Below are 26,117 nucleotides of genomic sequence, written 5' to 3'. Positions count from 1 at the left end.
TTAATTAAAAAAAATTAAATTAGTAAATACATGAATAAACATTTGAAAAGTAAAAAGGTCATGGTATCAGAAGCCCATGAGTCAGGGAAATGGTAGCAATATGACTGGAAAATTATGCAGGACCAGGTCAGGTCCGGTGTTGTAGGGCATGCTAAGGAGTTTGATTTTTTTCAAAATGTAGTGAAAAGCCATGGAAGGGTTTAAAGTAAGTGATTAAGAGAGAGTGACATGGGCTACCATGGACCAGAGTCAACAGAAACGGTAGTCCTTAGACTAACAGAACTGCAAGAGGTCATTATCAACAGAAGAGCAGGTCATTATCTGAGGGGGAGCAGGCTCATTAAAGGCACTTCTACTGGGTATACTTAAGGAAGAAGGAAAATTATCTCAGACATATGTCTGAGATGCAAGAAGGATTTCTGAACTAAGAAAATGGTATATTATGGGTAAAATTAAAATACCATTAACTACATAAAATAATAATGTAGAATATTAATGTAGGACTGAAATAATATATAGTATGGAAGGGGAGAAATGAAAGATTTTAGGTCTTTGAGTTGTTCCAGAAGAGGGAAAAGGTAAGCTTTAAACATACATTTAAGTAAAGAAAAGAAGTAAAAGTATTTTATTACTAGAAGAAGAAAAAAAGTGAAGGGGAAAAATATAGTCAATCCAAAATAAATAAAAAATTAGGGGAAGGAGTGACATGGAAAAGAAACACAAAAATAAATAAACAAAAATTACAAAATAAGATGATAAAATAAATCCAAATGTATTGGTAATTGAAATCACTGTAAATAAAACTAAGAAAATGATTGTGCTTCTGGATTTTACTCACAATTATTTTTAAAAGAGATACCTGAAAAATAAGGATACAGTAATATAAAAGGATGGGGAAAGATAGAACAGGCATATAATGGAGGGAGTTCTGAGGAAGCTATGAAACATCAGTTAAAATAGACTTCATTTTTAAAAAATTTTTATCAGAGTATAGTTGATTTACAATGTTGTGTTATTTTCTGCTGTACAGCAAAGTGAATCAGTTATACATATACATATATATATATATATACACACATACTTTTTTTAGATTCTTCTCCCATATAGGTTATTACAGAGTACTGAGTAGAGTTCCCTGTGCTATACAGTAGGTCCTTATTAGTTATCTGTTTTCTATATAGTAGTGCGTATATGTCAATCCCAGTCTCCCAGTTTATCCCTCCCCCACCTTTCCCCCCCGGTAACCAAAAATGGACTTTAAAACAAAAAAGCATTGCCAGAGGTCAAGAAGGTTACTAGGTCAGTTCACCAGAAAGATATAATAATCCTAAACTTCATACATCTCAAAACATAACTTCAAAATACATAAAGCAAATCAAATCCCCTATCTTTAATAACACTCTCTCGAGCAGACAGAAAATCAGCAAGACTATATAGCTTACATTGCCGCATGTAGTAGCCACCAAACCTCATGTAGCTATTTAAATTTTTTTTTAACTTTTTAAATTAAAAATGTAGCTCCTTAGTCACACTAGCCACATTTTAAGTGCCCAGTAACCACATGTCGCTTGTGGCTGTTGTATTGAACAGCACAGATACAGGCCATGTCAGTCACTGTAGAAAGTTCTGTTGGACAGCTCTCCTACAGACAATTCGAACACAATTAACAGGCTCCATATAATATATGTAGAACACCCCATTAAGAAAAAACTCTTCCAGCCCTATGGAACACTTATGAAAAATTACCATATACTAGGGCTTAAAGCAAATCTCAACAAATCTGTTAATGTTAGAAATCAATAACAAATATATATTTAAAAACAAACAAGAAGAACATAGACATTTTACAATACACTTCTGAATAACCTATGGGTGAAAAAAATCACAATGAAAATTAGGAAATACTTAAGATTGAATGATGATGAAAAAAATCAGTGGTAATGAAACTGAAGCAGACTTCTAAAAATTTTTATTGGATTATAGTTGATTTACAATGTTGTGTTAATTTCAGGTATACAGCAAAGTGATTCAGTTATACATATACATATTTTCATTCTTTTTCAGATTCTTTTCTCATACAGGCTATCACAAAATATTGAGTAGAGTTTCCTGTGCTATACAGCAGGTCCTTGTTGGTTATCTATCTTATGTATACTAGTTTGTGTATGTTAATCCCAAGCTCCTGGTTTATCCCTCCCCTCCCCCACCCCATGCTTCCCCTTTGGTAGCCGTAAGTTTGGTTTCAATATCTGTAAGTCTATTTCTGTTTTGTAAATGAGTTCATTTGTATCATTTTTTAAAATTAGATTCCACATATGAGTGATATCATATGATATGTCTTTCTCTGTCTGACTTCACTTAGTATGATAATCTCTGGGTCCATCCATGTTGTTGCAAATGGCATTATTTTGTTCTTTCTTATGGCTGAGTAATATTCCATTGTATATATGTACCACATCTTCTTTATCCATTCCTCTGTTGATGGATATTTAGGTTGCTTCCATGTCTTGGCTGTTGTAAGTAGTGCTGCAATGAACATTGGGGTGCATGTATCTTTTCGAAATATGGTTTTCTCCAGATATATGCCTAGGAGTGGGACTGCTGTTATCATATAGTAGTTCTATTTTTATTTATTTATTTTTAGTTATGAATTTATTTGGTAATTTTATAATCGCCTATTGGCATATACTTTTTTTAAAAATAAATTTATTTATTTTTGGCTGTGTTGGGTCTTCATTGCTGCACACAGGCTTTCTCTAGTTGCGGCGAGTGTCGGCTACTCTTTGTTGCGGTGTGCGGGCTTCTCGTTGCGGTGGCTTCTCTTGTTGTGGAGCGCAGGCTTCAGTAGTTGTGGCATGTGGGCTCAGCATTTGTGGCTCACGGGCTCTAGAGCACAGGCTCAGTAGTTGTGGTGCACGGGGCTTAGTTGCTCTGTGGCATGTGGGATCTTCCTGGACCAGGGCTTGAACCCGTGTCCCCTGCATTGGCAGGCGGATTCTTAACCACTGTACACCAGGGAAGTTCAGTAGTTCTATTTTTAGTTTTTTAAGGAACCTCCATAGTGGTTGTACCAATTTACATTCCCACCAACAGTGTAGGAGGGTTCCCTTTCCTCCACACCGTCTCCAGCATTTATTGTTTGTAGACTTTTTAATAATGACCATTCTGACTGGTGTGAAATGATACCTCACTGTAGTTTTGATTTGCATTTCTCTAATAGTTAGTGATGTTGAGCATCTTTTCATGTGCTTTTTTTGGCCATCTCTATGTCTTCTTTGGAGAAATGTCTATTTAGATCTCCTGCCTATGTTTTGGTTGGATTGTTTGTTTTTTTGACATACAAACAGCATGAGCTGTTTGTATATTTTGGAGATTAATCCCTTGTTGGTCACTTTGTTGTCAAATATTTTCTCCCATTCTGTGGGTTGTCTTTTCGTTTTGTTTATGGTTTCCTTTGTTGTGCAGAAGCTTTTAAGTTTAACAAGCTCCCATTTGTTTACTTTTGTTTTTATTTTCATTTCTCTAGGAGGTGTGTGCAAAAAGATATTGCTGTGATTTATGTCAGAGAGTGTGTCCTGCCTATGTTTTCTTCTAAGAGTTTTATAGTGTCTGGCCTTACATTTAGGTCTTTGATCCATTTTGAGTTTATTTTTGAGTATGGTGTTAGAGAATGTTCTAATTTCAGTCTTTTACATGTAGCTGTCCAGTTTTCTCAGCAGAAGCTAAAGTGGACTTAAATGAAAATCTGTAGTCTTAAGTCAGTGGTTCCCAACTGAAGGCAATTTTGCCCCCCAGGGGACGTTTGGCAATGTCTGGAGACATTATTATTATTATCATTATTATTATTATTATCATCAGCATCAGCATCATCATAACCAGGGGGAGCTACTGGCTTCTAGTGGGTAGAGGCCAGGGATGCTACTAAGTATTTTTCAATACACAGGACAGCCCCCGACAACAAAGAATTATCCATTCGAAATATTGATAGCGCTACCATTGACAAGCCCTACTTTAGATGCTTATGTTACAAAAGAAAGGAGGCTGAAAATTGAGTTGAACCTTCACAGCTATAAAAGTTGGGTAAGTAAATAAACAAATATAGCCAAAGAAAATAGACAGAAGGAAATATTGAATGTATGACCAGAAATTAATGAAAGAGAAAATTAAATAAAATACAAAGAATCAACAAAGCCAGAAGTTGACTATTTGAAGAGACGATTAATAAAATCAACAAATTCAGGCAAGACTGATAAAGAAAAAAAAAAAGACACAACCATTACTAGGAATACACAAATGATATAACTACAGTTGCAGCAGATATTAAAAAGATGAAATTTTCATGAGTAACTTTATGGCAAAAGTTTGAAAAATTGGATAAAACGAATAAAATCTTAGAAAAATACAACTTATCAAAACTAACTTAAAAAAAAAAAAAAGAAATCCCAGCTTACCCTTCCCCCTCCCCGTGTCCTCAAGTCCATTCTCTAGTAGGTCTTGCATCTTTATCCCAAGTGGCATGGACATACATACACTACCAAATGTAAAACCGATAGCTAGTGGGAAGCGACTGCATAGCACAGGGAGATCAGCTTGGTGCTTTGTGACCACCTAGAGGCGTGGGATAGGGAGGATGGGAGGGAGGGAGAGGCAAGAGGGAGGAGATACGGGGACATATGTATATGTATAGCTGATTCACTTTGTTATAAAGCAGAAAGTAACACACCATTGTAAAGCAATTATACTCCAATAAAGATGTTTAAAAAAAATCCAAATGGTCTTTTAATCACTGAAGAAATTGAATAAATAGCTTCAAGTCCTTCTATAATAAAACACTAGTTCTGATAGACAAAGGCAAGTTTTTCCAAGTATTCCAGGAACAAATAATTATTCCAAACTTACACAAATTCTTTTTTTTATATTACTTATTTTTTATTGGAGTATAGTTGATGTACATTATTGTGTAAGTTACAGGTGTATAATATAGTGATTCACAATTTTAAAGGTTATACTCCATTTATAGTTATTATAAAATATTAGCTATATTTTCCATGTTGTACAATATATCCTTTTAGCTTATTTTATAACAGTTTCTTATTTTTGTTATTTTTTATTCTTATTTTATAACATAATAGTTTCTACCTCTTAATCCCCTACCCCAATATTGCCCCTCCCCTCTTCCCTCTCCCCACTGGTAACCACTAATTTGTTCTGTACATCTGTGAGTCTGTTTCTTTTTTGTTATATTCACTAGTTTGTTGTATTCTTTACATTCCACATATGTGATGTCATACAGCATTTGTCTTTCTCTGTGTGACTTATTTCATGTAGCATAATGTTCTCCAAGTCCATCCATGTTGTTGCAAATAGCAAAATTTCCTTCTTTTTCTATTGCTGAGTAATATTCCATTGTACATATATACCACATCTTCTTTATCCACTAATCTGTTGATGGACACTTAGGTTGCTTCCATATCTTGGCAGTTATAAATAATGCTGCTCTGAACATTGGGGTGCATGTATCTTTTCAAATTAATGGGGTTTTTTTTCTATATATACCCAAGAATGGAATTGCTGGGTCATATGATAGTTCTATTTTTAATTTCTTGAGAAACCTCCATACTGTTTTTTGCAGTGGCTGCACCAATTTATGTTCCCACCAACAGTATTTGAAGGTTCCCTTTTCTTCACATCCTTTGCAACATTTGTTATTTGTGTTCTTTTTTAATGATAACCATTCTGACAGGTGTGAGGTGATATCTCATTGTGGTTTTGATTTGAATTTCCCTAATGATTAGTGATGTTGAGCATCTTTTCATGTGCCTGCTGGCCATCTGCATGTCTTCTTTGGAAAAACGTCTATTCAGGTATTCTGCCCATTTCTTTTTTAATACCTTTATTGGAGTATAATTGCTTTACAATGGTCTATTAGTTTCTGCTTTATAACAAAGTGAATCAATTATACATATACATATATCCCCATATCTCCTCGCTCCTGCCTCTCGCTCCCACCCTCCCTATCCCACCCTTTTAGGTGGTCACAAAGCATTGAGCTGATATCCCTGTGCTATGTGGCTGCTTCCCACTACCTATCTATTTTACATTTGGTAGTGTATATATGTCCATGCCACTCTCTCACTTTTTCCCAGGTTACCCTTCCCCCTCCTTGTGTCCATTCTCTACGTCTGCATCTTTATTCCTGTCCTCGCCCTAGGTTCTTCAGAACCTTTTTTTTTTTTGATTCCATATATATGTGTTAGCATACAGTATTTGTTTCTCTCTTTCTGACTTACTTCACTCTGTATGACAGACTCTAAGTCCGTCCACCTCACTAGAAATAACTCAATTTCGTTTCTTTTTATGGCTGAATAATATTCCACTGTATATATGTGCCACATCTTCTTTATCCATTCATCTGTCGATGGACACTTAGGTTGCTTCCATGTCCTGGCTATTGTAAACAGAGCTACAATGAACATTGTGATACATGACTCTTTTTGAATTATGATTTTCTCAGGGTATATGCCCAGTAGGGTGATTGCTGGAGCGTATGGTACTTCTATTTTTAGTTTTTTTAAGGAACCTCCATACTGTTCTCCATAGTGGCTGTATCAATTTACATTCCCACCAGCAGTGCAAGAGGGTTCCCTTTTCTCCACACCCACTCCAGGATTTATTGTTTGTAGATTTTTTGATGATGGCCATTCTCACTGGTGGGAGGTGATACCTCATTGTAGTTTTGCTTTGCATTTCTCTGATGATTAGTGATGTTGAGCATCCTTTCGTGTGTTTGTTGCCAATCTATATATCTTCTCTGTAGAAATGTCTATTTAGGTCTTCTGCCCATTTTTGGATTGGGTTGTTTGTTTTTTTGATATTGAGCTTCATGAGCTGCTTGTAAATTTTGGAGATTAATCCTTTGCCAGTTGCTTCATTTGCAAATATTTTCTCCCATTCTGAGGCTTGTCTTTTCATCTTGTTTATGTTTTCCTTTGCTGTGCAAAAGCTTTTACATTTCATTAGGTCCCATTTGTTTATGTTTGTTTTTATTTCCATCTCTCTAGGAGGTGGGTCCAAAAGGATCATGCTGTGATTTATGTCATGGAGTGTTCTGCCTATGTTTTCCTCTAAGAGTTTGATAGTGTCTGGCCTTACATTTAGGTCTTTGATCCATTTTGAGTTTATTTTTGTGTATGGTGTTAGGGAGTGTTCTAATTTCATTCTTTCACATGTAACTGTCCAGTTTTCCCAGCACCACTTATTGAAGAGGCTGTCTTCTCCATTGCATATTCTTGCCTCCTTTATCAAAAATAATGTGAATGGGGCTTCCCTGGTGGCGCAGTGGTTGGGAGTCCACCTGCCGATGCAGGGGACATGGGTTCGTGCCCTGGTCCGGGAAGATCCCACATGCCATGGAGCGGCTGGGCCCGTGAGCCATGGCTGCTGGGCCTGCGCGTCCGGAGCCTGTGCTGCACAACGGGAGAGGCCACAACAGTGAGAGGCCCACGTACCGCAAAAAAAAAAATTAAAAAAATAAGGTGACTGTATGTGCATGCATTTGTCTTTGGGCTTTCTATCCTGTTCCATTGATCTATATTCCTGTTTTTGTGCCGGTACCATACTGTCTTGATTACTATAGCTTTGTAGTATAGTCTGAAGTCTGGGAGCCTGAATCTTCCAGCTCCGTTTTTCTTTCTCAAGATTGCTTTGGCTATTCGGGGTCATTTGTGTTTGCATACAAATTGTGAAATTTTTTGTTCTAGTGCTGTGAAAAATGCCATTGGTAGTTTGATAGGGATTGCACTGAATCTGTACATTGCTTTGGGTAATATAGTCATTTTCAGAATGTTGATTTTTCCAATCCAAGAACATGGTATATCTCTCCATCTGTTTGTATCATCTTTAATTTCTTTCATCAGTATCTTATAGTTTTCTGAGTACAGGTCTTTACCCTCCTTAGGTAGGTTTATTCCTAGCTTTTTTTTTCTTTTTGTTGCAGTGGTAAATGGGATTGTTTCCTTAATTTCTCTTTCAGATTTTTCATCATTAGTGTACAGGAATGCAAGAGATTTCTGTGCATTTTGTATCCTGCAACTTTACCAAATTCATTGATTAGCTCTAGTAGTTTTCTGGTAGCATCTTTAGGATTCTCTATGTATAGCATCATGTCATCTGCAATCAGTGACAGCTTTACTTCTTCTTTTCCGATTTGGATTCCTTTTATTTCTTTTTCTTCTCTGATTGCTGTGGCTAAAACTTCCAAAACTATGTTGAATAATAGTGGTGAGAGTGGGTAACCTTGTCTTGTTCCTGATCTTAGTGGAAATGGTCTCAGTTTTTCACCATTGAGAATGATGTTGGCTGTGGGTTTGTCATATATGGCCTTTATTATGTTGCGGTAAGTTCCCTCTTTGCCCACTTTCTGGAGGGTTTTCATCATAAATTGGTGTTGAATTTTGTCGAAAGCTTTCTCTGCATCTGTTGAGATGATCATATGGTGTTTATCCTTCAGTTTGTTAATATGGTGTATCACATTGATCGATTTGCATATATTGAAGAATCCTTGCATTCCTGGGATAAACCCCACTTGATCATGGTGTATGATCCTTTTCATGTGCTGTTGGATTCTGTTTGCTAGTATTTTGTTGAGGATTTTTGCATCTTTATTCATCAGTGTTATTGGCCTGTAGTTTTCTTTTTATGTGACGTCTTTGTCTGGTTTGGCATCAGGGTGATGGTGGCCTCATAGAATGAGTTTGGGAGTGTTCCTCCCTCTGCTATATTTTGGAAGAGTTTGAGGATAGGTGTTAGCTCTTCTCTGAATGTTTTCATGTTTAGAATTTTCCTGTGAAGCCATCTGGTCCTGGGTTTTTTTTTGGTGGAAGATTTTTAATCGCAGTTTCAATTTCAGTGCTTGTGATTGGTCTGCTTATATTTTCTATTTCTTCCTGGTTCAGTCTCAGAAGTTTGTGCTTTTCTAAGAATTTGTCCATTTCTTCCGGGTTGTCCATTTTATTGGCATATAGTTGCTTGTAGTAGTCTCTCATGGTCCTTTGTATTTTTGCAGTGTCAGTTATTACTTCTCCTTTTTCATTTCTAATTCTGTTGATTTGAGTCTTCTCCCTTTTTTTCTTGATGAGTCCAGCTAATGGTTTATCAATTTTGTTTATCTTCTCAAAGAACCAGCTTTTTGTTTTATTGATCTTAGCTATTGTTTCCTTCATTTCTTTTTCATTTATTTCTGATCTGATCTTTATGATTTCTTTCCTTCTGCTAACTTTGGATTTTTCTTTCTCTAATTGCTTTAGGTGTAAGGTTAGGTTGTTTATTTAAGATGTTTCTTGTTTCTTCAGGTAGGATTGTATTGCTATAAACTTCCCTCTTAGAACTACTTTTGCTGCATCCCATAAGTTTTGGGTCGTCGTGTTTTCATTGTCATTTGTTTCTAGGTATTCTTTTATTTCCTCTTTGATTTCTTCAGTGATCTCTTGGTTATTTTAGTAGTGTATTGTTTAGCCTCCATGTGTTTGTATTTTTCACAGATTATTTCCTGTAATTGATATCTAGTCTCATAGTGTTGTGGTTGGAAAAGATACTTGATACAATTCCGATTTTCTTAAATTTACCGAGGCATGATATGTGACCCAAGATATGATCTATCCTGGAGAATGTTCCATGAGCACTTCAGAAGAAAGTGTACACTGTTGTTTTTGGATGGAATGTCCTATAAATATCAGTTAAGTCCGTCTTGTTTAATGTATCATTTAAAGCTTTATTTTCCTTATTTATTTTCACTTTGGATGATCTGTCCTTCGGTGAAAGTGGGGTGTTAAAGTCCCCTACTATTACTGTATTACTGTCCATTTCCCCTTTTATGGCTGTTAGCGTTTGCCTTATGTATTGAGCTGCTCCTATGTTGGGGGCATAAATGTTTACAATTGTTATATCTTCTTCTTGGATTGATCCCTTGATCATTCTGTAGTGTCCTTCTTTGTCTCTTGTAATAGTCTTTATTTTAAAGTCTATTTTGTTTGATATGAGAATTTCTGCTCCAGCTTTCTTTTGATTTCCATTTGCATGGAATATCTCTTTCCATCCCCTCACTTTCAGTCTGTATGTGTCCCTAGGTCTGATGTGGGTCTCTTGTAGACAGCATATATATGGGTCTTGTTTTTGTATCCGTTCAGCCAGTCTATGTCTTTAGGTTGGAGCATTTAATCCATTTACATTTACAGTAGTTATCGATATGTGTGTTCCTATTACCATTTTCTTAATTGTTTTGGGTTTGTTGTTGTAGGTGTTTTCCTCCTCTTGTGTTTCCTGCCTAGAGAAGTTCCTTTAGCATTTGTTGTAAACCTGGTTTGGTGGTGCTGAATTCTCTTAGCTTTTGCTTATCTGTAAAGGTTTTAAGTTCTCCGTTGAATCTGAATGAGATCCTTGCTGGGTAGAGTGATCTTGGTTGTAGGTTTTTCCCTTTCATCACTTTAAATATGTCCTGCCACTCCCTTCTGGCGCACAGAGTTTCTGCTGAAAGATCAGTCGTTAACCTTATGGGGATTCCCTTGTATGTTATTTGTTGCTTTTCCCTTGCTGCTTTTAACATTTTTTTCTTTGTATTTAATTTTTGGTAGTTTGATTAACATGTTTCTTGGTGTGTTCCTCCTTGGATTTATCCTGTATGGGACTCTCTGTGCTTCTTGGACTTGATTGACTAGTTACTTTCCCATATTAGGGAAGTTTTCAACTCTAATCTCTTCAAGTATTTTCTCACTCCCTTTCTTTTTCTCTTCTTCTTCTGGGACCCCTATAATTCGAATGTTGGTGCATTTAATGTTGTCCCAGAGGTATCTGAGACTGTCCTCAATTCTTTTCATTCTTTTCTCTTTTTTCTGATCTGTGGTAGTTATTTCCACTATTTTATCTTCCAGGTCGCCTATCTGTTCTTCTGCCTCAGTTATTCTGCTATTGATTCCTTCTAGGGAATCTTTAGTTTCATTTATTGTGTTGTTCATCATTGTTTGTTTGCTCTTTAATTCTTCTAGGTCCTTGTTAAACGTTTCTCGTATTTTCTCTATTCTATTTCCAAGATTTTGTATCATCTTTACTATCATTACTCTGTAATGATATCATTATCTATCATTAGATATCATTACTCTATCATTACTATCATTACAAAATTCTTTTTCAGGTAGACTGGCTATTTCCTCTTCATTTGTTTGGTCTGGTGGGTTTTTACCTTGCTCCTTCACCTGCTGTGTGTTTCTCTGTCTTCTCATTTTGCTTAACTTACTGTGTTTGGGGTCTTCTTTTCATAGGCTGCAGGTTCATAGTTCTCATTGTTTTAGGTGTCTGCCACCAGTGGGTAAGGGTGGTTCAGTGGGTTTTGTAGGCTTCCTGGTGGAGGGGACTGGTCTCTGTGTTCTGGTGGGTGAGGATGGATCTTGTCTTTCTGGTGGGCAGGACCACATCCAGTGGTTTGTTTTGTGGTGTCTGTGCCCTTATTATGATTTTAGGCAGCCTCTCTGCTAATGGGTGGACTTGTGTTCCTGTCTTTCTAGTTGTTTGGCATAGGGTGTCCAGCACTGTAGCTTGCTGGTCATTGAGTGGAGCTGGGTCTTAGCATTGAGATGGAGATCTCTAGGTGAGCTTTTGTCATTTGATGTTACGTGGAGCCAGGAGGTCTCTTGTGGACCGATATCCTGAACTCAGCTCTCCCACCTCAGAGGCACAGGCCAGACACCAGCCAGAGCACCAAGACCCTGTCAGATACATGGCTCAGAAGAAAAGGGAGAAAGAATGAAAGAAAGAGAGAGGTGGGGTGGGGAGAGAGAGACTGAGAGAGAGCGAGAGAGGGAGAGGAAGGGAGGGAGGGAGGGAGGGAGGGATGGAGGAAGGGTATAAAGTTATTAAAATAAAAAATTAAAAATTGTTAAAAATTTAAAAGTAATAAAAAAAAGAAAGAAAAGAGCAACCAAACCAAAAAGACAAATCCACCAATGATAACAAGTGCTAAGAACTATACTTAAAAAAAAAAAAAGAAAAAAAGGACAGACAGAACCCTAGAACGAATGGTAACCCTAGAACGAATGGTGACCCTAGAACAAATGGTAACCCTAGAACAAATGGTAAAAGCAAAGGTATAGAGACAAAATCACACACAGAAGCATACACATACACACTCACAAAGAGAGAAAAAGGAAAAAATATATATATATCTTTTGGGATAAACTCTCTAGACCTTTGCCCTCGGTACAAGTGCTCCACATCTTTGATAGCCCTTCTCTTAATCCTCTTGCATCATCACCATCTCTGTACAAGGAAACAGAAGAAAACAATACACTAGTCACCCCTCTCACTCCCTAATTTGACTTAAGCTGGCTTTTGGCCCCTCACTTAGCTGAAACTGCCTCTCTGGAAGTTCAGTGATGATTTCACTGAACTTTCACCGAGGCACCGATTTCACCGAGTTGAGGCCCTTTCTCACTCCACAGTGTTCCTTGACATCCACTCTTGTTTTATTGTGAAATTACATCATGCAGGCAAAAGTGTGTATAACACATGTGCATAGCTTAAGAATAATAATGAATTGAACATCCACGTCTTATCACCCCCATTATAAATGTAACATTATTGGTAAATTTGAAGCCCCTTATGAAAGAGAACAGTGTGAAGTTGACCCCCAGCAGACCTGCTTATCCTCCATGCTGATGCCCCTGGAAGCCCCCCAGGCCCTCCATCACCCAGGCCTCCCATAGCCCATCCATCTAGAATCTCCTCTCCTGCTGTGATAGGCCAGCTAATTTATCTGACCAGGGGATCAGATTAGCCTCTGGGACTAATGGGAGGGCTGCACACCGTGTCTCAAGTCTGAGCTTCCAGAAACAAGTTCCTGTCTTTGTAGTGAGCCTTCAAGTGACTTAAATCCAAGAAGAGGGAGACCTTTCACTCTCTTCATATTTAACTTAAAAGTGATCACCATGGGCTTCCCTGGTGGCGCAGTGGTTGAGTCCGCCTGCCGATGCAGGGGACATGGGTTCGTGCCCCGGTCCGGGAAGATCCCACATGCCGCAGAGCGGCTGGGCCTGTGAGCCATGACTGCTGAGCCTGCGCATCCGGAGCCTGTGCTCCGCAACGGGAGAGGCCACAACAGTGAGAGGCCCGCGTACCACACACACAAAAAAGTGATCACCATGTTAGGGATCACGTAGTCTGCTTCTATTTGCAGTTCAGTTTAGTCCAATTTCCTGAGATATTTGTTACCCCCTAGAGAAATGAATTGGGCTGTTTTTCATTTCAATTTTGAGTGTTATAAAACTTCTTATACGGCTTTTATGTTATTATAGAGGAACTCTACTTACCTTATTATAAGATTCATTCTTTTTAAGGCATCTTCCCAATGTCTCAAAATTCAGTGGAGGGCATCAGGCTTTTAGATATTCACTGTGAACTAAGCTGGCTTCTAAAGAAGTCAGTGGAAAGTTATCAGTGCGTATCTGAACCCGAGTTAGGATGATGTCTGCTTGCTTTGTATAGTGATCTGATTTATCCACATGTTTGTATTAATTAACTCCCCCCCCCAAAGCTAGCTCTGTCTACTGAAGGCCAGACATTAAAAGAAATTGACTTTAAAAACTGTCCTGTTTTGAAAATATTTCTGAAGAGCTTTGAAGCTGATTATAAGGGAGATTTCACAGCCCACCTGTTTGGCAGCCTTTCTAAGAGCATGTAGCAGTGGAGACACCTTCTGGAACTTTTATAGAAGTGGTCATTTCTCACGGAAATCCCTCTGGAGAGCTTCGAGGTAAATTCTGGGCACATCCCTCTACTACTCACCTTGCAGCAAAACTCTCTGTAGGAAGTCACGGCAGGGACAAGGTCGACTGTGTCTTGCTTTTCCTTATCTAGATACAATCAGGATGGGTCCCTTTTCTTCCAAAGGAAGCTTCTAGACAATACATTGTATGTTCCTTATGTTGCGGCTTCCAGTTACTTTCAGGATGAAAAAAAACTACTTTATGAGTCACTGCCTTGGGCAGGGCATGGCATGAAGTAACCAAGGAGAAGCCTTCTCTTGTTGACCAGGTAGACTGTCCAGTAAAGCTGTTAAGAGCATGAGATTTGGAGCCAGGCTAACTTAGCTCAGCCACTTACTTGCTTTCTGAGTTTTGTCATCTGAAGACTGAGACCATCATAGGACCTACCTCATCAAGCTGTGGTGAAGATTTAACTAGGCAGTCCTTAGTAAGTGCTTAATATAATACCTGGCAGAGAGTAAGTGATGAATAATTGTTGGCTGCAGTTACTTTATTAGGGCCTGTCTTAGTCTGTTCGGGCTGCTATAACAAATACCAGAGACTGGGTGGTTTAAAACAGTAAACATTTATTTCTTACAGTTTTGGACGTTGGGAAGTGGGTCTCAAAGTTCCACAGGTGGTTCCAGTGGACAGCTGCAGTGGGAACCATTGTTCTAAAAGCTCCTACTGCATCTCCTTTTGAGAACCTTTAAAAATACGGTTTTCACCCCCCTACAGTCTGAGTAACTGGAGTCTCAGCTGCTCAGTTATGTCCCACCAACTTGCAGTGCGGGCGGCCAGTTGGAAGCATTCTGGGGTATGGTAACGAGCTGAGGCAGGCTGCTTTCCATGTGAGGAAGCACGTGCCACATGGAAGCAGATGATGGTGGTGACAGTGATGAGGGAGAGGAGGAGGACGGAGAAGAAGACGACCAGAGAAGCGGTGGGTGGCAGTCAGGGCTATCCAGCAGTGGAGGCAGGCGTGGCAGGACAGGGGCCTAGCAGCCACGGGGACAGGAGAGGTGCCCATCCTCCTCCTGCCACTTTATTTTGACTGTTTTCGCACACCTCTTCCTCCTGGCATTGGGCACGGGAGGTTGACGAGCACAAACAGCAAATGTAGGGGGAGCATAGGTGCCCGAGTGATTGTGGTGGCCCCTACTCTCTGCTCCACTGTTCTCTTATTTCCATCCCTGCTGGCTAGCCAGCCACCCAGCCTTGCTCATGGACAGGCTGGGGAGGTGGCAGTAGGTAGGGATAGACCTCGGGCTGTGGTCTCTCAGGCTGGGCTCCTCACCCCAGGGCCGTGGTCCTGCCATTCCACCTGCTAATATGCACTGGAACTTCCCACTCCATCTCCCCTTTGACCTCCTTGACCAAGGCTGCCATTATCTTTTTTCTGGATTTCTAACACTGTTTTCTATGTGGGCTTCCTGATTTTTATTTTTTAAAAAATCATAAAAAAACAGAACATCCCATTAGGTTATGCTTTCCATCGCTGTTTACAGCGTGGTTCAGATTTTTGGTCATTCTAGGGTTGTCCCCTTCTAATCCATGCTCCCTTCTGCAGCCCAAGTGAACTTTTCAGATCATTTCCCTTCCCCATTTAAAACCTCTAGGAAGACTCTCCGTTTTCCTGAGGATAAAGCCAACTCCTTAGTGAGGCTTACAAGGCCCTTCAGGGTCAAGCCTCCTGCTCCCCAGCCTCCCCCTATGTGGATATCAAAATGCGAAAATGACCCACAGCAGCCACTGGTCTCCTATCAGTGGTCTTAGCATGGTTCAGAGGTCCAGTTTGAGTGTCAGCAATTCAAGGTTATGAACGTGTGCTATTCAGTATGACCGATTTCATTGTCGAGATATTTTCTCCTAGTTACACCTCCTACTTCCATTGCCTTTCATGTTTAATCTGTGTGCCACGTTAAGCAAACCACACGTCTTTACCTGTTAGACCTTACCAGGTGGTTTTTAACATTGCCGTTCTTCCTCTCAGCTGTCTAACCTCTGCTTCTCTAATTTCCTTAAACCCCTCTCTCTCTACCTCTTCCCCTCCCTCCTTCCTCTGACTCTACACATCATAAACTTCCTGCAGATTAGATAGGCCCCCCAGTTCCCGCTTCTGAGGGGGCGGGTTATAATCATCACTTTAAGTCATGTTAACAGTAGGCAAATTCTTGAGCCTCTCTGAGCACAGACACAAAGTTCCAGCCACTTTTCCATATTTGTGGTCTTACACTTGCTGATCTTCCCACTTCGGGAAGCAAATGACAGATGAAACAGATGGGACTGGCTCAGCGCCTTCCCCATCAGCACGTTCCAGCTCTGCCACATGAACAGGAGGAGCGAACTGCAGACATACACACATGGAAGACAGCCTGCCTTAGCCCTTTATTATGTCCCAGAATGCTTCCAACTGGCCACCCGTGCTGAGGTGGAAGTTGGTGGGACACACGGAGTAGCTGAGACTCAAGTTACTCAGACTGTAGGGGGCGAAAAACAGCTCCCAGGCAGCTCAGGGTGGGTGAGGCAGCTCCTGCGGAGCCAGGGCAGTGCTCCAGAGAAAGGTGCCGCCAACACCCACAGCACCTAGGGGATGGGTGTGTCATCTTAGTGACGGGGACCTAGTCTGTGCACCAACAGCATCTGCTGCTGTCAGTAATTTCAAAAAAATATTAAACAACATATGAGCCAAACAAAACACACCTGAAGGACCTTTTTATCCAGCCAGTGGCCATTTGCACCCTCTGTATGGATACTCCCAGAAGCCAGGTGCAATGAATCAACGAATTAAAAGTGTTTACTACAAGGCGGCCCCCACCTTTTTTTGAGACCTTGGCCGCACTGCAGAGAATTCAGCAGATGTGCGACATACACCGTTCCATCTCCAAGTGTGGTCTGAAACACAGCACACGACATTAACTGAAACACAAGCCTGTTCTTTGGGGTTTTATTTTGATGCAACACTGCTTCCAGTGAAGGGAGACCCGGAAACAAGAGTGGTGGACTTCTTTTAATTTGTAACACAAAAGATTGTATTGATCCTTACCGAAGAATTGAAAATAAACCATGGGGAGGGAAACTGCGGAGCCCAAACCAGTGTGGCTGATGGGCAGTGTGTCTGACATCCACGCAGTTCTGTCACAGCTTAAGGGAGGGTTTCTTTGCCGGCTCCTCCTGTGATTCTGATATGGGCAGCTCTGGAGCTGGAGCAGTATTGATTTTCCTTGTTTGCTACGCATTCTTTTAAAAATAACCGAATCTAATCCCGTTTGGGTTAGCATAGCAGGAAAGTAATCATGTGTTCCTGAGAGTAAAGTAAAACCTGACCCAAAAAACTCTACCAACATTCTATTTCAGTTCTTTGGAGCAGGTTTTCCATTTTACTGATAAGTTAAAGCCTTCATTATGGTGAAGGTTTCTCTGTCTGCCGCCTATTAGCAGCTGGGCTGCTTTACTGGTCTCCTTTGTTTCCAAAAGACCTCTCGCTTCCCCATCGTCCAGGTGTCGTTGTCAGCTGAGGTGTTTTTCCTCAGGTCTGAAGACACTCTACAGCTTCGTGTTTTTCCTTTTTCAGATATTCCCCATTTGCTTTTTTTTTTTTTTTTCATTCAGCACAACATTCCCAGGGGGGTGCAAATGTTGGATGAGAGAGCTGTTATGTGGGGCAGTGACGTGGCAGAGTCTCCCCAGGTGTCTCTGCTGCCCTGGGGTGATTTAATAAGTGCTCCGAATCATCCTCTGCTGATCTTCTCTGTCCCTAGCTGGTAAGGCTGAGTGAATGCCCCAGATTAATTACCAGCTCCAGCCCTTAGCCGTCCTCTGGCCCTTCCTACCCATGGCGGGTCCTAAATTTGGCTGTACAGTAGAATTACCTGGGAAGACTGTTAAAAACCTAACTCCTGGGCCCTACTTGAGACCTGCCAAATCAGAATTTACCCAAGGATGAGGTTCAGGAATCTTTAATGGGCTTCCCAGCACCCAGCCCCTGTGTCCTCTGCCCAGAATGGTGTGATTTCAGCCTAAGATAATGTGAACTAGAGGCACCTGACCTGGAAGAAGCCAAATGGAAGTTTGTGCAAGAAGGTGAAAAGAGCTTTTCTACTCTTCTCTGAGGCCATCCCAGGTGGGGATGGGGTGGAGGTGGAGGTGCAGAATAGCCAAATTACCCTGCATGCTGCTTACCTGTTCTCATTCAGCCATCCATCCATCCATTCAATCAGATGCTCAGATATTGAGCTCATGCCCTATGTATAAGACCCTGGCCTATGTGAGCTGTAAAGAGGGAATACCTTGGACCCTGCCCTCCAAGAGCTCACAGTTCTTAGATGGTGCTAGCCCAGTGATTCCCCAAGGGGAAGCTGAACTGATCTCACTTCTTAAAAAGAGCAAGCGGGAGTCAGCGCAGTCTTCACCAGGCAAGAAAATAGTAACAATAATTTTTCCCATCATATTGATTTTCCTAAATATGGTAGATAAAATTGGTTTTTAATTTACAGTAATGATATAAAATTTTCCTTTAAAATAAGCCTACTGATTAACACCACCATGTGCTATCACTACATAATCATTTGAATAGTTATAATTTAAAAGACTGAATACCAAGTGTGGGTGAGGATGTGGACCAACCGGAGCTCTCATCACTGTGGGTGGTAGTGTAAATAGGTGTAAAGCCACTTTGGAAAACTGACAGTTTCCTATAATGTTATACAAATGCTATACAATCCAGCATTTCCCTTCCTCAGAATTTACCTAAGAGGAATGAAAACATATGTCCACACAAAGACTTCTACACAATTGTTCTTAGCGACGTTATTCATATTATTAAAAGCTGGAAAAAGCCAAGGTGTCCATCAACAAGAAGATGGTTAAACACGCTAGTCATCATCCATACTCTGGAATACTGCTCAGTGTTAAAGAAAAAAAAAGAGAAGAGGCTACTGCTCCTTGCTAACAATATAGATGATTCTCAAAAATACTGAGCAAAAGAAGTCAGACACAAAAGAGTACATATTTAGGATTCCACTTATATGAAACTGTAGGCGTAGCTTAATCTATAGTGATGGAAAACAGATGAGTGTTTGCCTGGGGCCAGGGGTGGGGGAGGGGGAGGAATTGACTGGTAGGGGCACAAGGGAACTTGTGTGTGTGTGTGTGTATGCGTTTATTTTATTTTTTTAATTTAATTTATTTTTTATACAGCAGGTTCTTATTAGTCATCAATTTTATACACATCAGTGTATACATGTCAATCCCAATAGTCCAATTCATCACACCCCCACCCCCACCCCCCACTGCTTTCGCCCCTTGGTGTCCATACGTTTGCTCTCTACATCTGTGTCTCTATTTCTGCCCTGCAAACCGGTTCATCTGTACCATTTTTCTAGATTCCACATATATGCATTAATATACGATATTTGTTTTTCTCTTTCTGACTTACTTCACTCTGTATGACAGACTCTAGATGCATCCGCGTCTCTACAAATGACCCAATTTCGTTCCTTTTTATGGCTGAGTAATATTCCATTGTATCTATGTACCACATCTTCTTTATCCATTCGTCTGTCGATGGGCATTCAGGTTGCTTCCATGACCTGGCTATTGTAAATAGTGCTGCAATGAACATTGGGGTACATATGTCTTTTTGAATTATAGTTTTCTCGGGGTATATGCCCAGTAGTGGGATTGCTGGATCATACGGTAATTCTATTTTTAGTTTTTTAAGGAACCTCCATACTGTTCTCCATAGTGGCTGTATCAATTTACATTCCCACCAACAGTGCAAGAGGGTTCCCTTTTCTCCACACCCTCTCCAGCATTTGTTGTTTGCAGATTTTCTGGTGATGCCCATTCTGACTGGTGTGAGGTGATACCTCGTTGTAGTTTTGATTTGCATTTCTCTAACAATTAGTGATGTTGAGCAGCTTTTCATGTGCCTCTTGGCCATCTGTATGCCTTCTTTGGAGAAATGTCTATTCTGCCCATTTTTGGATTGGGTTGTTTGTTTTTTTAATATTGAGCTGCATGAGCTATTTATATATTTTGGAGATTAATCCTTTGTCCGTTGATTCGTTTCCAAATATTTTCTCCCATTCTGAGGGTTGTCTTTTCGTCTTCTGTATGGTTTCCTTTGCTGTGCAAAGAGCTTTGAAGTTTCATTATGTCCCATTTGTTAATTTTTTTTTTTTATTTCCATTACTCTAGGAGGTGGATCAAAAAAGATTTTGCTGTGATTTATGTCAAAGAGTGTTCTTCCTATGTTTTCCTCTAAGAGTTTTATAGTGGCCAGTGTAACATTTATGTCTCTAATCCATTTTGAGTTTATTTTTGTGTATGGTGTTAGGGAGTGTTCTAATTTCATTCTTTTACATGTAGTTGTCCACTTTTCCCAGCACCATTTATTGAAGAGACTGTCTTTTCTCCACTGTATATCCTTGCCTCCTTTGTCATAGATTAGTTGACCATAGGTGCATGGGTTTATCTCTGGGCTCTCTATCCTGTTCCATTGATCTTTGCCTCTGTTTTTTTGCCAGTATCATATTGTCTTGATTACTGTAGCTTTGTAGTATAGTCTGAAGTCAGGGAGTCTGATTCCTCCAGCTACAAGGGAACTTTTTAAGATGATAAACATTTTTTTTCAAATACATTTCTCTTTTTTTTAATGTTTTTTATTTATTTATTTTATTTATTTATTTTTGGCTGCGTTAGGTCTTTGTTGCTGCATGCAGGCTTTCTCTAGTTGTGGCGAGTGGGGGCTACTCTTCGTTGCAGTGCTCAGGCTTCTCATCACAGTGGCTTCTCTTGTTACGGAGCACGGGCTCCAGGCGCCCGGGCTTCAGTAGTTGTGGCACGTGGGCTCAGTAGTTTTGGCTCGCGAGCTCTAGAGTGCAGGCTCAGTAGTTGTCACGCTCGGACTTAGTTGCTCCATGGCATGTGGTATCTTCCTGGACAAGGGCTCGAACCCATGTCCCCTGCATTGTCAGACGGACTCTTAACCACTGTGCCATCAGGGAAGCCTGATGATAAACTTTTTAAGTGTTCTGTATATTAATATGGTAGTGGTTACAATGGTATATATGTATTTGCAAAAACTCATCAAACTGTTTAAAATGAGTGTATGTTAATTATACCTCAATAAAATAGATGTATTAAATGATACTCAACAGGGCAGAAATCATGAAGTTGGTAGTTGAATGCCCGGTAGTGGTACTCAGGTACGTGGTAGACAGTGGACAGTATCCTAAAAGATGTGCACATGAAATGCTGTGAAACTTCAGAGGGAGGAAAAAGTTCTTCAAATGGGAAGATGGGAGAGTGGTGGGACCTTCATATAATAGGTAACATATATAATAGGTAACATTTCTGCTGAGGCTCTGAGAAAAAGTAGAGAGCATGTGGGGCGAGAATGAATATCAAAGTGAAATTGGGTTGAAATTAATATAAGGGGCCTGAGATGGGGGAGGGGAGGAGTCCCTAAAAAAGCCACATGCACCCTGGGGAAACAGGAAGAATGGGGGCGACCCCACCACTTTGGCCTTTATGACGTCAATTCAGTGAAACCTGGACATAAGGGCTTCAGCACCAGCTGGTGCAGTCACCAATTTCCCCCTCGGCCCTCTGCTCTGAGAATTGGAGTGGCAGCAAAGCAAACGCAGGGCCAGGACCAGGGTGGAGCAGTCCAGGCGCCCAGAGCAAGCATGATGGGAGGCAGGGTCCCACAAAGGCTGAGCCCTCACTAACAGGCCCCGAGAGTGAGTGCCTCGCACCCTCATCCTGCTTTCTGGTTATCTGGGAGCAGGAGCCCTGGTGACTCATTCTTTCCTAGCCATTCTGAGTGCCCCCTGCAGGCCAGGCACTGTGTTAGATGGCGTATTAGATACAAGTCCTCAGGGGGCTCACAGTCTAGCAGGAAGGGGAAAAACAAGTGTGAGAGGGGAAACCCGGTGGCCGTGGGTTCTCAGAGGAAAGACACTGGACCCAGACTGGGAGGGGGTGGTCAGCAACCTTTTGGAAAAAAATGAAACCTCAGTTATGATTTGAAGAAGGTAAATCCAAGAGAGGGTGTAGGGCAGTCCCTTCTCAACCTGCCTCGTCTAGGATTTGGAGTTTGGCCTTAGAAGCCAAGAGCCTACCCCGGCACTGACTTGCAAAGCTGATGTGACTCTTTCCCTCCATCCCCATGCCTCTGTAGGTTTGTGATGTGGCCAAGGAAGCCCTACAGTGCCCCCCTGTCCCAGGTGGAATCCATCCCAGTAACCTCGGCATCTGTCAGCTCGGCAGCAGTCCCAGCGATAGAGTCCCCTGAGATGGATCTGAGTGATTTTGTTAAGTAAGTGCAAAGGCAAAGCCAGAATGGATTTCTTTAAATAGCATTCTTTTCTCTACACTGACTTACATTCTCAAACTCGTCTTTCATGTATTCATCCAGCAGTTTAATGAGTGCCTTCTCTGTGTTAGGCCCTGGAGGGGGCATCTGGGATACAGAGTTGAAAGTCATCTCTGCTCTCAGGGGATCATAGCCTCCTGAGTCCTGAGGGACTGAGCCCTTCTGATCACGTTGCCCTCTCCATCTGCCAAGCCAGGGTCAGGTCAAGGGTAGAAAGCAGAAAAGGATATGACAATTGGCCATGTGTTATATTCTCACAATAAAATGTTCCGGCCTTGGGGACACACCCAAGTTATCTGAAGAACTGCCAGAGCTTCTGAGAACTTTCTGTAAGTCAGACAAGGGCTTGATAGCCCAGGAAAAGAAGGGTTGGGGCCTATGGAAAGTGGACGAGTTTGATGCCCTAGACTGCATGTTTGGGGGCAGGTAGTAACAGAGCACTGACCAGCTGACCCTTGAGAAACGTGTCCCTTGAATGAGAACCCCACTTATTCTTTGGGGCGCCGTAGAAGGGAGAGGAAGACAGGGCCATCATGCAGCTGAAAACTGTGTTGTGATGCTTGCCAAATGAGTGATTCTCCACATTTTCATTAAACTCCCCAGGACTGTCCTTGTGGATGAAGAAGTTGGATCTGAAGAAAGAGAGACCAAAAAAGCACAGGTGTCCATCATGGCGGTCTCAGATGTATGGTTTCCTTTCCCTGGGGCGGGTGGGCTGCACATCTTTATCCGGGTTCCTTCCCAACCAAACACCCACAGAACCAACACCTCAGTGAGAACCCAGACACCTCAGCAAATAGATTTTCTTTGTAATGGAAAAGCCATTTACCTCTAACCTTGGCGATCTTGTGCTCTTCCCAGCCCCTAGATAGAGGCTACAAGAGGAGAACTGTCTTCCATAGTAAAAACAAAGAGTAGATTGAGAGAGTTTACAAATTCATACTCTTAAATTCTCCTTCTAGAATGATGGCCTAAGGAAATCATCAGAAATACAAAGATGTATGTACAAAGGTGTGTGTTAAAACAGTTTAGAAATAGCAAAAAATTAGGAAAATTACTGTATGTCCATGATAATATGCAATCTTTTAAATAAGGTTTGTCTCAATATTGGCAGAGTCGGGGAAAGCAAGCATTTTCACACTTCGTAGGTAGGAGTATGAATTGGTGTAGCCTCTATGACATGCAATCTGGCAGGTGTATCAAAATTTAAAATGCACAATTCCTCTGCTAGAATATTATTCTCCAGATACACCTTTACGTTTACATAAAGACGTGTAACTATCCTTGTACACTGCAGCTTTGTTGGTAAAAGCAAGAAAAATTGGAAACGACTTAATTCCCCCAGTAGGAGACTGGTCGAATAAACTAAATTACATCTGCACAAGGCAGTACTATGAAATCCATTTTAGAAAATGAAAAAGTTCTCTCTTTACTGATTTGGAGCAATCTCTGATATATTAAGTAAAAAATACTACATGTTCTGTTTTTTAAAGTATTTTAAGTGATGCTTGTAAAGAATATTTAGTCATATGGGAAGGTATCATTCATGCTATAATGTTAACTGAAAAAATCAGAATACAAATATATATACATATATACTCACACTATACACACACACATATATATCTGCAGAATAATCTAATGATGGATTTGTATTTCTTTCTTTGAAGCTTTCTGTATTTTCCACATTTTTTAGAATAAGTATGTGTGTGCATATAAAACACTTGTCTTTTAAATGTTAATTCTTTTCTTTTGTATATATTTTGAAAGATGTCATAGAAAATTCAAGAATACAGAAACATGAAAGCAAAAATTCTCAAAATCCCACCATTCATAGAAAAATTTCAGCAAATAACCTCCTAGATACCTCTATTTGCATATGCAGATCTCTGAGTGAATTTATACACACTCACACTTGCAGGTGTGATACATAGGCCTGTGTAATATTACATAAATGGAACTGCTTTTTTACTCAGTAATATGTTGTGCACATCATCCCTGGTTTATAAATATACACTGCATCATCCTCCATGGATAGCAGTACCACACACACTTCATTTAAAGTGATCCCCTAGTGATAGGTATTTAGTTTACTTCCAAAGTTTTGCTATTACAGAAAACACTGAAGTAAACATCCTTGTACATACATCTTGGACACCTCCCCAATTATCTCCGTAGGAAAAAAAAAAAGTGCTATTTTAAAAATATATACAACATACTTCATTTTTCTATCAGCTAGGGGGAGGAGCACGTTGATGACAAATTATGAATGTTTGCAAGTTTTTCCTCATACTTCTAATTCCCAGGGATTAAAAATGAACTCTACTGAAACAGAAAGAATAGACACAAACCAGAGCCAGGCGGAGTTTCAGGAATCGCCATGGATCTTTGAACGGGATGAAATGTTTTCCATTGGGATAGAAGAAGTAAGTAACACCTCATGGGCCCTAGGGCCATCTGATACAATTCTTCTTACTGAGACCCTGCCCCAAGTTAGAAATTTAAATTTGCCCGAGCACTGTTACTGCCTTATCATCATGTATTTTCAGGGTGCTAGGCTAGTCACCTTTCATGGAGTCAAACAAGGTAAAGTCAGGAATCAATCTGTAAATTGGCTGAACTTTAGCTTGCCCTTTGCAGATTCTCATATGGAATGACTTTCTCTGCAGGTGTTTGATATTTTGCCTCTCTATGGAGTGCTGCAGCCACACAGTAGCCACCAGATATCTTTCACCTTCTATGGACACTGTGACATCATTGCACAGGCTAAAGCTCTGTGTGAAGTGGAAGGAGGGCCCACCTATGAGATAATACTAAGGGGAGAGGCCTCCCTGGTCAACTATTCCTTTGACACCAAGGACATTAACTGTGGATTACAGGTATTGCCAGCCATCGGGAGGAGATTTTCTGGGTTTGCCTTAAACATCGGTCATAGTCTTTGTGCTCTCATCTCTCCTGGAACCCCAGTCAGCATAGTGTCACCATCACCCCTATCCTTGACCCCTAAGCTGCTTCCTAAGCCTGATCATCCCCCCACTGCCAACCATTTGCCAGACATTTTCACTTGCTTTTCTCCTGTCTCCTCAAATTCTGCATGTTAGACACTAAAATTTGCATCTTTATTCTCAGTCCAAAAGCCCATTCCACCCTCTTTGTTTCTTTCAGTAGGACTACTCCCTTCTCAGTCCCTTGAGTTTACGAACTCCAAGGAATTTTCCACTGCATTCTGTCCTTCAGCTCCCCACATCCTTACAGGCCCGGGGTTTGCTAATTCATCAAGCATAATTCCTCTGAGTTGGTTTTCCCTTCCCATCACCACTGCGATTATCACACTGCAGGATCTCAAGCCATGCCTAAATTATTACAGCAGTTCTTCTCAAGCTGTGATGTGCATACGAATCACCTGGGAATCTTGTTCAAGTGCAGATTCTGATTCAGTAGGTCCAGGGTGGAGCCTGAGAGTCTGCATTTCTGACAAGTTTCCAGGTGATGTTGATGCTGCTGGTCCACGGACACATGGAAGCAAGGGATTACAGTGCATTTCTGGCTTCTATCAAAAACTGATCTAAATATCATTGCCAGGTAGATTTTCCCAAAATTACCTTGGGAAAAGAGCAAAAATGATTGCATAGAGAAAAGAGTATTGTTTTGTATAGTCAGAAGAACTGGGATGTTATCCTACTTTTACTCCCTACTGACTATGACCTTGGGCACATCACCTAACCTCTCCAAGTCTCAGTATCCCTCATCTCTAAAACGGGAATGGGATAGCAGTTCCTATTTCACCAGATGGTTATGGTTACCTAAGTAAAGTGTCTGGTCAGTACTGTGCCTGAGTCAGAGAAGGCCTTCAATCATGAGTCACTCTGTGGATCAGAGCCAGGTTCCTCCACCTGAGTAAGGGTATCCTAAGCCCCTCTATTAACTGATGCTCCTTACGTATT

At 40.7% G+C, this 26,117-nt stretch overlaps 1 protein-coding gene across 1 annotated transcript in view; it reads left to right on the top strand.

The window, feature by feature from the left end:
- HYDIN (HYDIN axonemal central pair apparatus protein) overlaps positions 1-26,117 on the top strand; it is a 431,237-nt gene that overhangs the window by 271,003 nt on the left and 134,117 nt on the right. The window contains 4 exon segments of the mRNA XM_029201876.1: positions 21,979-22,116; positions 22,777-22,858; positions 24,480-24,599; positions 24,843-25,052. Coding sequence (XP_029057709.1) covers positions 21,979-22,116; positions 22,777-22,858; positions 24,480-24,599; positions 24,843-25,052 — 550 coding nt within the window.

The sequence above is a fragment of the Monodon monoceros genome, unplaced genomic scaffold, assembly GCF_005190385.1.
Source record: "Monodon monoceros isolate NGI ecotype Baffin Bay Population unplaced genomic scaffold, NGI_Narwhal_1 Super_Scaffold_10, whole genome shotgun sequence".
Classification (NCBI taxonomy): domain Eukaryota; kingdom Metazoa; phylum Chordata; class Mammalia; order Artiodactyla; family Monodontidae; genus Monodon; species Monodon monoceros.
The sequence above is the reverse complement of the archived record's forward strand: the minus strand, read 5'-3'. Positions and strand labels throughout refer to the sequence as shown.